Source organism: Sebastes fasciatus, chromosome 7 (genome assembly GCF_043250625.1).
Source record: "Sebastes fasciatus isolate fSebFas1 chromosome 7, fSebFas1.pri, whole genome shotgun sequence".
Lineage (NCBI taxonomy): Eukaryota > Metazoa > Chordata > Actinopteri > Perciformes > Sebastidae > Sebastes > Sebastes fasciatus.
Window position 1 is genome coordinate 17,922,307 of NC_133801.1, and position 11,911 is coordinate 17,934,217.

Below are 11,911 nucleotides of genomic sequence, written 5' to 3' on the forward strand. Positions count from 1 at the left end.
AAGCTATTAATACTAAAATAAGGTTTACCTAGTGCGTTATGATATTTCTTAGACTCAACTAACTGACTTTGATTACAGATTATATATTTTTTATTAAGACTTTTAACATATAATAATTGACTTGTAATAATTTGTTTAGATGTGTTTATTCAGGCTCTTTGCACTATGAAAGTCACATGACCAGGAAAACAATGAGGTTCTTGATATCATAGCGTGACCTTACTGTTATATTTGTAACATATCAGTAAATGTCAGATCCAAACAGAGATTGTTTACACTTATCAGGCTGACCTTGGCCTGTTGCACCAACTAAAACACAGGCAAAGTTACATCAGTTAACATCCCGCATAAAATAAGTTAACTGATAAAGAGAGAGCAATCTCACTGAGAATAAATAAAGTTTAAAGAGAAAGAAACACTACGTCTGACACAACTCCAACAGAATATTGCATGTGCAAAAGAAAAAGAAAACTGTTCTTACCACCAGAGGGTGCAACTCCTGCTCCACCTGTGACATATAAATACCCATATGGTCACATATTTAATATCTGAATACAAGCTGTGAAAGATTATACATTTTTGAGTATTCGTTGGTATATTTCAATATGAGGGAATTTTTTACATATTTACCAACACTTGTGCCAGCTGTGAAATAAAAAAAGTACCATCATTAAGCTATGTATAATAAGTATATATTCAATACAACCATTAATTAAAAACAATTTCATACGTACAACTTACCACTAGGCTGAAGAATTCCACCAGCAACTATTAAAACAGACAGGAATAAAAGGCCATTAAAAACAGGTTAAGACATACTACAGAATTAAATGAAGTAACTGCAAAAATAAGCACTTAACCCACCGCCTGTTTTCACACATCAGCCACAAGAGTACGTGCAAAAAAAGAATAAAAAAAGAAAATCAGTCAAGTTGTCTTGTTGTCAAGTTTTCAATAATTTTGTTGGTTACATTAATAAAATGATGAAACTATAAAACAGAACCAAATTGTACAAAAGGGAGGTATGGGGAAAAACAAACAGGAACAATAAGAACAAGACAAACTGCTTCCTAAATAATACAAAACAACAAGAAAATCATGTCAAGACAGCAGACGTACGAAACAACAATCTACTGTATTCTATAGCAGGGGATTCACAGTTCATGTACATACATTACTATATATAACTGCAGATCAAATGTCACATTATTATCATGGCAATGGTTTTATATAATTGAAACAATGGAAATATAAATCACAAAAATCCCCCGCTGTAGAACTTGAACTGTAACAGTAATCAGGAAAAAGTGCAGCATTCATATTGTCAAAAACAAACTGTAAACATTTAAGAGCAATCGAATGTGGGAATATTCCAGCATTAATCTACCACTTCCTTCTGAATGTCTACTAAATGAATACATTAGATTTGCCATTATTCAGAAATTACAGCTATTATATGCATGAATATCCAGCACAGTGTTAGTGTTAGTAAAATGCAAAGGAGTGAACAAGACATTATTATTACTGTTAAGAAAAAGAGACAAGCTGTGGCCACAACTGACATAATAATGAGGGAGTGGAGGAACTAAATCAACCTCTCTTTCAGCACTGCAATGCTGATGACAAACATACCATTCTACATCAGAGTGACAAATACATTAAAACTCAACTACAAATTGATATATATTAAATACCACAGATTTCACTTCATGGTCAAAGGTTTCATGCAAACAGCGAGTCTTACTGGGCCGTGGGACCTCTGGGGTATTGACAGTTGCGGCAATAGGCGTGGGCTCTGCCAAAAGACAACATCCATTGTACATTAAAAAGGCGCAGAGTGAGAGAGACTTGATGAGGCAAAAGCTGTGAGGTGGACTATGAAACTGCCACAGCTGTGAGGCTGTAAGCTAGAGGTGGTCAATAGCTGGTAGCACTAGCGATACACACAACATGTAAGATTTGTGGGCAGGAAATATGTGAAGACATGTAGAGGGGATAAATGATGGTACAGTACTGGTGCAGTCGCCCCAAGGTAGAGGGCAATTGCCAATTATAAGTGGAAATGGTGCTTTCCGTCCCTTTTTATAGCTACTACAAAAACATACATGTGTAAATGTGTGTACTGTAAAAGTCCTAGGAAAAGCAGAGTCTTGGTATTTAACTGTACCTGGTCTAGCAGTTCCAACAGGACCTAGATCCGTTGCTGTAAAAGCAAAAAAATCATCATTCACAATGCAAAAAACTTTTCATTTAAGAAAATAAGAAACTGTATTGTGCCAGTAGTTTACCTGGTACCAAAACAGCAGAACCATCTGGGCCTCCACCGACAGCTGTACCTGGAGTCGCTCCTGGCACGTCAAGTCCTACTCCGGTGACGCCTCCTGGAAGAGGCACATATGAGGTCAACAAATGGATAACACTGTGATCTGCTACTTTACAATATAAGCAGCTTTTGTGACAGTTTGTCTCCAATTGAAACGTTATTCGATGGTTGGAGTAAGTGACGTACTATTAATAGCGCGAGAGTCCGTTCAGGACGGGCGGGATGGGAGGTGGATGGGTGGGTGGATGGGTGAAACAAATATTTTCAACCAGAAGGCCGGTGTTTGTGTCCTGTGTGAAACTAAAAGTAACTTGGCCTATTTTGTCACGTCAGTCGTTAGTCATGTGAGTCATCGGTATCGTCAGTCTCGTGGAGTCATGTGAGTCGTTAGTCACATGAGTTGTTAGTATCGTCAGCCCCGTGAGTCACGTGAGTTGTTAGTATCGTCAGCCCCGTGAGTCACGTGAGTTGCTAGTCAGTGAAGTTAACGTCAACCACGACCGTTTCCTAACTATAACTAAGTGGTTGTGTTTCCTAAATTTAACTTCCTGTGAAAACGGAAGTGTATTTTGAAAGGGCACTATAAATAATGAGCGTATATTGACACGCTGTACTCAGTCCGTCCAAAAGTAACGCAAGAGGGCTACTCTGATGCCGAGGGGTACTGACTAAGCAGCGGTATTTGAGTTGGGAGTGAGATGTTGATCTGACTTTTCCCTTCTCTATTGACTCTGTTGTGGAATTTACCTCTTGACTTAATGAAGAGACAACACCAAATAGGAAGATTTAAATTGGCATTTGCTTCCTCTAAGGTGTATTTCCCTCTGTATGACAGCTGAATATCACCACAAGATGGCAAGTCCAGATAGGAGCCCTTTCTCTTCATGGACCGACCCTATAATCTGGCGTTTACTGTTATTTAACAACATTGTTTGTACGTTTAAGGTACAGTAACTTGTACAGTATACAGTATCCTGTATATGTGGTACAGGAACGCCTCAGGATCCCCCAGGAAGAGCTGAAGGACATAGCTAAGGTATGGGCTACCTTACTTGCGTTGGATTGGATGGAAATTGTCAGCAGGTGATTTCGGAAATAGGACATTTTTATTAGTACACCACTAAATGATTACAAGAGTTTCCAGGTGCTCACCTTTTGGTGGTTTCACACCGCCTGGATATCCTGCATAAAAACATCAATATCTTTATCCTGACACATACTTTGTATGATGACAAATAATAGTATTTCTACTATCTTTTCATACACACTGCACATACAGTACCTTCAGCTCCAACCCCGGGTCCAACTCCTCCAGTTCCTCCTGTTCCTAACCCTGCTCCAGCTCCTGAAGGGAAATATAGCAAAATGAACAACTCCCTAAAACTGTGCCCTACCTAATTTGTAATAGTACGGCACAGTTTATATACAAGAAAATGAGTGTAGTTTATGCGCCAATCTAATAAAAAGTAGGATACGATTAAAGAGACAAAATATATCTATAATAATTTAAATATATCAGTTCCTATAAGAATCAACTTATACATTACTGAATGTGTGATATTTGTGTGCTTATTTATTATACCGTATTTAGCAGCTTTTGCGGCAGCATAGTATTGTCCAGCTCCTTGTCCTGGTACAAAACCAGGACCTAATCCTGCTCCTCCCTGAGCTCCTGTCCCTCCCAGTCCTCCTGTTCCTAACCCTGCTCCAGCTCCTCCTGGAACTCCTAATCAAGGGAAATAGAGCAGGTTGCATGATTAGTTTAGTCAGTAAAAGTTAATAACAAGAAGGAAAAGATAAAGAAAGTGAGAAAATAGACTCAGCAGTCTCTATCAGAATTAGTTTATACACTATTGAATGTTTCTGAATGAGTGATATTCATGTTTGTGTGCTTATCTATTATACCGTATTTAGCAGCTTTTGCGGCGGCATAGTATTGTCCAGCTCCTTGTCCTGGTACCAAACCAGGAACTCCTCCTGCTCCTCCCTGTACTCCTGTCCCTCCCAGTCCTCCTGTTCCTAACCCTGCTCCAGCTCCTCCTGGAACTCCTAATCAAGGGAAATAGAGCAGGTTGCATGATTAGTTTAGTCAGTAAAAGTTAATAACAAGAAGGAAAAGATTAGGAAAGTGAGAAAATGGACTCAACATTTCCTATCAGAATTAATTTATACACCATTGAATGTCTCTGAATGAGTGATATTTGTGTTTGTGTGCTTATCTATTATACCGTATTTAGCAGCTTTTGCGGCAGCATAGTATTGTCCAGCTCCTTGTCCTGGTACCAAACCAGGAACTCCTCCTGCTCCTCCCTGTACTCCTGTCCCTCCCAGTCCTCCTGTTCCTAACCCTGCTCCAGCTCCTCCTGGAACTCCTAATTCAATTTGAAAATTGTACCATTCTTATCAGAATGAGTTAATTCACAAGAAAATGTCTCTGAATGTGTAGTATTTTTGTGTCTCTTCACCGACCGTATTTAGCAGCTTTTGCGGCAGCATAGTATTGTCCAGCTCCTTGTCCTGGTACTACTCCAGCACCAGCTCCATAACCTGTCGGGAGGCAACAAAATGTTTGTGACTGAGAATTCATTAGATTGAATTATCATAAAGGAAACAGCAGAAGCACTTTCGTTGTACAAATAATTTTTGTCTACACTGATATATCAATTTAACAACTTACCACCATAGCCGCCACCACCAGGAAGTACCTGTCCTGCTCCCGCTGGAACTCCGCCTCCTCCTAGGCCTGCTCCTGGGACTCCTGTTGGGGAGTGAATAAAGAACTAATCTCTCTTACACTGTTACAGATGAAAGATTACAATCAACAGAATTTATTTGTAAGCTACTGCCACTACCTTTTTAGCCAACCAAATTACATCTATTAATGCATTTAAGGTGCAATTTTCCAAAACTTGATCGTAACATTGGATTTATGTAATAGTGTTTTCATAAAAATCAGTGAGTAGATCAGCACTGCATAAGAGAAATAAGTCAGGCCACACCTTATGACATGGTAATCATTACACTGTGTCAAATGGTAAAGATCACAGTCTCACCATATTTAGGAGGTTTAGCACCGGCTGCCAAAGCTGCAACACAACATGCCCACAAGGTTCGATTAAAAAGTGATCTTATTTTACCAAATTAATAAAACATCTCTTTTATTACTTGAGTAGGTCAAAGGTCTGTGGGGCTTGCTTACATCCATATCCTGGGAAAAAAGGGACTCTTCCGGGAACTCCTCCTCCACCTACACCACCACCTGGAACTCCCCCTGCACCACCTTGACCTTTAATGCAAAAGTCAATCATGTAATCATGCACACTTAAAATACTACTTAAAATGCAATGGTTTTGGTCTGCAATATTTTTTTCTAGAGATTGAAATCCAGTTACCATATTTAGCAGCTTTAGCAGCAGCAGAGTATCCTCCAGCTCCCAGTCCTCCAGCTCCCAGTCCTCCAGCTCCCAGTCCTCCGGCTCCCAGTCCTCCAGCTCCCAGTCCTCCTGCTCCTCCCAGTCCTCCTGCTCCTCCCAGTCCCCCTTGTCCTGTGAAAGACATATTTATTTACATGTAAAGCTGGTGGTATCGTTTAACAAAGTAGATTCTCAGTGAGTTTGCTGGCATTTGAATTCAGAGTATTTAGAACAATCAAGAACAATTAAAGTGTAGGTCCATCTGCGTTCTGTTCCATTTCTTTTCAAATGGAAACACCCTCTCAGCCGTAGGTTACCAAAGTAAGCTAATCAAAGCTAATCAATAAGGTTATAAATAATGTGAACGCTAGCACTAGCTCAGTCAGAGTTAGCTGTGCTGAGTTTGGAAATAACTGAAAGGGTTAGTTTGAATTTTTTGATGTGGGGTTGTATGTAGGCTACACTCCCGCGATCTGCGAGGTAAAATTACTGCTTTTGTGAATGTAGTCTGGTGGCTTTGAAGAGAGCGATATAACGGCTTCAGTTCCCCAGCTGTCAGACAGCAAGGTAAAGTGGCTGTGGACGGGAGCAGCAGAAAAACGTATTTTGGCCACCTAAAAAAACAATATCAGTTAAGTGTATGTTATATTTAGAATCGTTTCACCGCTTTACTTGCAATCAGACAGCCCTTTCTGATGGGGAACTGAAGCCATTATATCGCGGTCTTCTTAGCCACCAGACCAGACTCCATTCACAAAAACAGTCATTTTACCTCTCAGAACACAGGAGTTGCTGGTCTACCGCTGCAACGATTGGTTAGTTTGTTTGTGTTACTAACATGGTGTCCACACAGCCACACAGCAGTACATTGCTCTGCTTCCGTGCCAGTAGTCCTGTCTGTTCCTCCAAACTGGGAGATTTGAATACATAAGGAACATCACTGTGAAGTTATAATAATAATGGACCCGCCCTTCAAGAATTAAGAGCAAATTGATGAAGTGAACCTTCTTCTTTTCCTGTGCATACTACACAAGCAGATGTATGCAACACCACCTCTATTTCACTGGCTTTGCATCTGAAAGTGTTATCAAGCAGACTCTATGTAAGTTGTAATGGTAGGTAGCAGGGGGCCAGGTTTGAACATTGTCAAGACCGTAGAGTTGGTGGCAAAGGTAGCAATGTCAGATCAGATCAGTGGCCGACTGAGGCTATCTGAGGGGCAGGGGCGAAAAAAATAAAAGGGGCACCAGCTGCGTGTGATGGCACACCAGCGCGCAGAAACTTTTCTAGCATGTAGGGCAGTCCATATGGCCCTGCATCACGTTTTCTCCATTTTAAGGGCACCCATTAGTGCACTGCATCTCTTTTTCTCCACTGGAAGGGCACCCTAGCGGGCACTTTAATATGTTTCTCTTCTGTAAGGACACCCTACAGGGCGCTTTAACACGTTTTATCTACCGTAGGGGCAACCAAGAGGGCATTTCACCATGTTTTCTCCACTGGAAGGACACCCTAGAGGGAACTTTATCATGTTTTATCTACTATAGAGGTCACTCTTTACTCAATTTCAGCGCCTTTCAGGTTTCTGTCATGTCCTACCACCTGGCCTTTGGTATTATCTGACTCACACATCACTGGATGCTAAGAATCCATATCCACCCACAGGTAACACATAACAAGTTCTGAGATTTCAGAATAGTAATCTATAATTACCATATTTAGCAGCTTTGGCAGCAGCAGAGTATCCTCCTGTTCCTCCAAATCCTCCTGTGCCCCCAAGTCCTGCTGTTCCTCCAAATCCTCCTGTTCCTCCAAATCCTCCTGTGCCTCCCAGTCCGGCTGTTCCACCAAATCCTCCTGTGCCTCCCTGTCCCCCTACTCCTGTGGAAAACAAGTTTATCTAATGAGCGTTTTCATGTAAAACTAGCTGGATGGTTACATCTAGTCAATTTAAATGAGTTTGATGGCAATTAATATGGAGCAAATAGGAAGAACATGCGTTTGTGAGTACAGTGACAGAACCAAGTGTAGTTGTGTTACTGTAGGCTATAGGTGTTTTTAACTGGTTATGACACAGTCTCAATTTAATACTGATGCCTCTATATGACATATATAAGAAAACGAGCCCATCAGCTAGAAGATTGGCTATTTCTACATAGTTTTCTTAATTCCTGTCACCCATTAAATCAGACGGCACGCAGACCAGAAGAGCCTATGTTTACATTTTCACAGGCAAAGTTAGGCAGTGAGTAGTACGTTAGCAAGTTAAAAGGAAGCAGGAGATTTGTCTTTAGAGAATTGTATTTTTTACGTTATATTTTGTGGTTATGGCTGATACTGGTTCAAGATCAGCAAAGAGAAAAAGAAAGTGATTCACAGAAGAACCAAAAAAAAACTAAAAAGGACAGTGATAGAAGACGGGCAAAAACAAGAGTCAACCTTGGTCTTTCAACAGATGGAGAGAATTGTGGGATTTTAAACTATTCATTTAACCTCTTCCTCCTACACTGGTATGTATCTATTTTATTTATGAAATACAATGCGAGACATGGTTTTACATCAATATATGAATTTACGTTGGTGCCTAAAAGAAAGCTAGCAAACTCTCCGGTTAACATTATTTGAATGTAGCTAACATTAGCTGCATTTGTCAAGCAAAGCAAACGCCGCAAAGCTTTCTGTGATTGTGAGCAACATGCACGCAATTGACAGTAGTTTGTATAAAGTTGAGAGGCTAGACCTCTGAAAGGAGTAAACCTAATAAAACCTAGTAAATCGATATGCATCCTACAAACAGCTGATAAAAAAGGAATAATAGTATTAAAAAGAAGTTGCGTCTTTCTTTCAGATCACGATCTTTACCACATGAAGCGGTGGTGCTCATGGGAAATGCAGTCTTCATTCTGGGAAAACACTACTGCTTTTGTCCACAGGGGGCACCAAAACCAACACAAAATGAAAGTTCCTTGTAGTTGCTTTAAATAATCATTTGATGAGACCACAGAGTCAGCCAGAGTCAGCCTGTTCTAGCTGAGAGCTGATCGCGTTCATATTTACAGACTTTGAGTCCAACCGAAATCACATTTCGTCATCCTTTTTGTAGTAAAAAATAATGCTAATATTACTATTTGATGCAAAAGGTTTAAAATTAAGTGATTTTTTTGGCTGTATGGAAACAAGTTCTCCATCTGCGTAGTATATATAGTTGGTGTATAACCTTTAATCAGGTAATGTCATTGAGATTAGGATCTCTTTTGCAAGAGACTTGAGCGAAGCAAAACAAAATAATGATGTTTCTGAAATTAATTGGATTTTATATTTAGTTGACAAAAAAGTCCCATACCATATTTAGCAGCTTTGGCAGCAGCAGAATATCCTCCGCCTCCTCCGAGTCCTCCTGTCCCTAATTGTCCTCCTGTGCCTCCGAGTCCTCCTGTTCCTAATTGTCCTCCTGTGCCTCCGAGTCCTCCTGTCCCTAATTGTCCTCCTGTGCCTCCGAGTCCTAGTCCTTCAGTGTGCATGGCCGAGGGAGGGCAAGACAAAACATAATTATAGCTAATACTTACTCCACATAGAGTAAGTATTCTGTACTAGTGAAGACAATTTTAGAGCGCATCGTGCAACATAATGTTAAGTTGAAAAAAGTGCACATTTATACACAATACCATATTTAGCGGCCTTGGCTGCTGGTGAATATCCACCAAACACTGGTGCACCTCCCGGTAGCCTCCCTGGTACTCCTCCTGGGACACCCCCAGGTACTCCCCATGGTAGTCCTCCAGGTACTCCCCCTGGTACACCCCCAGGTACTCCCCATGGTACTCCCCCTGGTACTCCTCCAGGTACTCCCCATGGTACTCCTCCTGGTACTCCTCCTGGTACTCCTCCTGGTACTCCTCCCGGTACTCCCCATGGTACTCCTCCCGGTCAATATAAATGGAGAGATTTTTACTAAACTTGAGGTAATATGTGAGGTAATAGCTTTTCGGCTATGTGCAGAATGGGTGAATAGATAATGAAAAAAAGATGACAATATATAATTATTGTCAATAATTATAAATATTCTTCCATGATACAGAAAATATGAAATTTCTCACCATATTTAGCAGCCTTGGACCCAGCTCCATATCCTGCTGTAAAATCGAGAGAAGCATAGGATAACATTTTTTACAACTAAAGTACATAGAAAACCCCCCAAAAAGAATGCAGTAAACTTTTCAGTCATGAAGCCCGTAACATGGCTATAGAATTTTTGTTTTATTTTTTATGTTTTTGCTAGATATTATACCTCCTGGCACCTGCCCTGGATACAGTCCACCAGTGCCACCTCCAACACCACCAGCACCAGCACCGCCATAGCCACCTACACCTCCTAAACCACCAGCACCTGCAGCAGAGAGCACAGACTCTAGTAAAATACAAATAACTTCTGTACTGATGTTACACAACTTGTATCATATTTTTCTTGATAGAAAAACATTGTCTTGGTAATGAATGTGGTAAACTACCATATTTGGCAGCTTTAGCCTGAGCAGGTGAGATGCCCCCGGCCCCCACTCCTGCAGAAAGAAAAAGAAAATACGTAAGTGAGTCCCAGTAAAAGTTAAGATTTATGCCATGTATGTTGTTGCTACAGCAGAATTATTTTAGTGTGTTTGTTAACAGCTAAGTTTGCAGCATTTTTTGTATTATGTCCCTTATTCAAAAATTACCGATCAGCAAGCCTTGTTTAGATAGTAATCCTCATATACAAATGTACAGCATACCAGATTCTTTAGATGGCTAAATATGAAAATAATGTAAGATATCACATGTAAACCTCTGGTTCGAGTATGGCTGAAGACTGCGGTCAAATGTCTGGCCACTCTCTCTTTCCATTTCTACCATCATTATGTCTTCTTAACCATCAAATACAGGCAGAAAGTTTGGCAACTATGTCTTTTTATTTTCCACCATCCAACAATTCTGTTTTCTGGTGTGGAATTAACTTTTTATGAGGCCGCTAACATGGTTATAGACTTTTTTTTTCTGTCTTGTGCTGGATATTATACCTCCTGGCACCTGCCCTGGATACAGTCCGCCAGTGCCAGCGACACCACCACCACCTCCATAACCACCAGCACCAGCACCGCCATAGCCACCTACACCTCCTAAACCACCAGCACCTGCAGCAGAGAGCACAGACTTTAGTAAGATACTAATATGTTCTGTACTGAGGTTACACAACTTGTATCAAATTAACATTGTCTTGGTAATGAATGTGGAGGACTACCATATTTGGCAGCTTTAGCCTGAGCAGGTGAGATGCCCCCGGGCCCCACTCCTGCAGAAAGAAAGAAAAAATACATTAAGTATTCCTTGGTCTTTTCTATTTTTCTACTCCATATCAATTAACACCACACTTGTAAAATACACACACCGGTTCCAACAGGATATCCAGGAATTGACCCAGCGCCCCCTACTCCTCCTGGAAGTCCAGCGCCAGTTCCAAAGCCGTAACCTGAAACATTGCAATGTGACACATCATTACTCACTGAACTGATGCCACAATTATACCAAATATTTACATTAAATTTAAAAAAAATATTTTTACCTAAAGGTAGTTTGCCACCTCCAGCTTTTGCTCCATAGCCACCTGAAGAGAAAAGAACAACCTTTGAGAGAATGACAAGCCAGAATGATTCTGTGCACAAGTACTTGAAGTTACTATAAGGAACTTTAAACTGGTTACGATACAGTCTCAATTTAACACTGATGCCTCTATATGAGCTATATAAGCAAACGAGACCATCAGCGAGAATATTGTCTATTTCTATATAGTTATTCCCACGAAAACAGATGACACTAAAAGTCCTTCAGCTCAGACTCCAGCAGCGACCAGACCGCCGTGGACAGAACCACATCCGGCTTTGCTGCCGCCTTCAACCTGCAGTGGGAGCTCTGACGGAAGGCGGAACCCGACAGCAGCGGCCCCTCCTCCGGCCACGAGCAGAGCTTCACCTCGCTGCTCTGCTGCTGCTGGAGGCCCAGGCTGTATTGCTGGGCCCGCTGCAGAGAAGGGAGGCACGGGAGAACCAGAAGCAGGTCTGCACAGGGCAGACTATCCGACCCTGCTGCATTAAAATGAGTTTTTTTTAAAGGGACTCTGGCTCTTGGAAACACTACCATATTTGTC

General features: G+C 41.0%; 1 protein-coding gene across 1 annotated transcript in view; it reads right to left on the minus strand.

The window, feature by feature from the left end:
* Positions 1-11,911, minus strand: part of elna (elastin a) — a 48,358-nt gene that overhangs the window by 559 nt on the left and 35,888 nt on the right. The window contains exons 16-41 of the mRNA XM_074640786.1: positions 11,330-11,371; positions 11,156-11,236; positions 11,009-11,059; positions 10,788-10,901; positions 10,245-10,295; positions 10,025-10,123; positions 9,834-9,869; positions 9,402-9,656; positions 9,080-9,244; positions 7,450-7,617; positions 5,716-5,868; positions 5,523-5,609; positions 5,377-5,409; positions 5,001-5,081; positions 4,793-4,870; positions 4,552-4,695; positions 4,229-4,372; positions 3,906-4,049; positions 3,606-3,668; positions 3,476-3,505; positions 2,289-2,381; positions 2,168-2,203; positions 865-1,795; positions 742-768; positions 631-645; positions 482-508 (exon numbers count right to left, since the gene is read on the minus strand). Of these exons, the coding sequence (XP_074496887.1) occupies positions 1,659-1,795; positions 2,168-2,203; positions 2,289-2,381; positions 3,476-3,505; positions 3,606-3,668; positions 3,906-4,049; positions 4,229-4,372; positions 4,552-4,695; positions 4,793-4,870; positions 5,001-5,081; positions 5,377-5,409; positions 5,523-5,609; positions 5,716-5,868; positions 7,450-7,617; positions 9,080-9,244; positions 9,402-9,656; positions 9,834-9,869; positions 10,025-10,123; positions 10,245-10,295; positions 10,788-10,901; positions 11,009-11,059; positions 11,156-11,236; positions 11,330-11,371 (2,285 nt within the window). The 3' untranslated portion in view covers positions 482-508; positions 631-645; positions 742-768; positions 865-1,658. The remainder of the gene's footprint in view (positions 1-481; positions 509-630; positions 646-741; positions 769-864; positions 1,796-2,167; positions 2,204-2,288; positions 2,382-3,475; positions 3,506-3,605; positions 3,669-3,905; positions 4,050-4,228; positions 4,373-4,551; positions 4,696-4,792; positions 4,871-5,000; positions 5,082-5,376; positions 5,410-5,522; positions 5,610-5,715; positions 5,869-7,449; positions 7,618-9,079; positions 9,245-9,401; positions 9,657-9,833; positions 9,870-10,024; positions 10,124-10,244; positions 10,296-10,787; positions 10,902-11,008; positions 11,060-11,155; positions 11,237-11,329; positions 11,372-11,911) is intronic.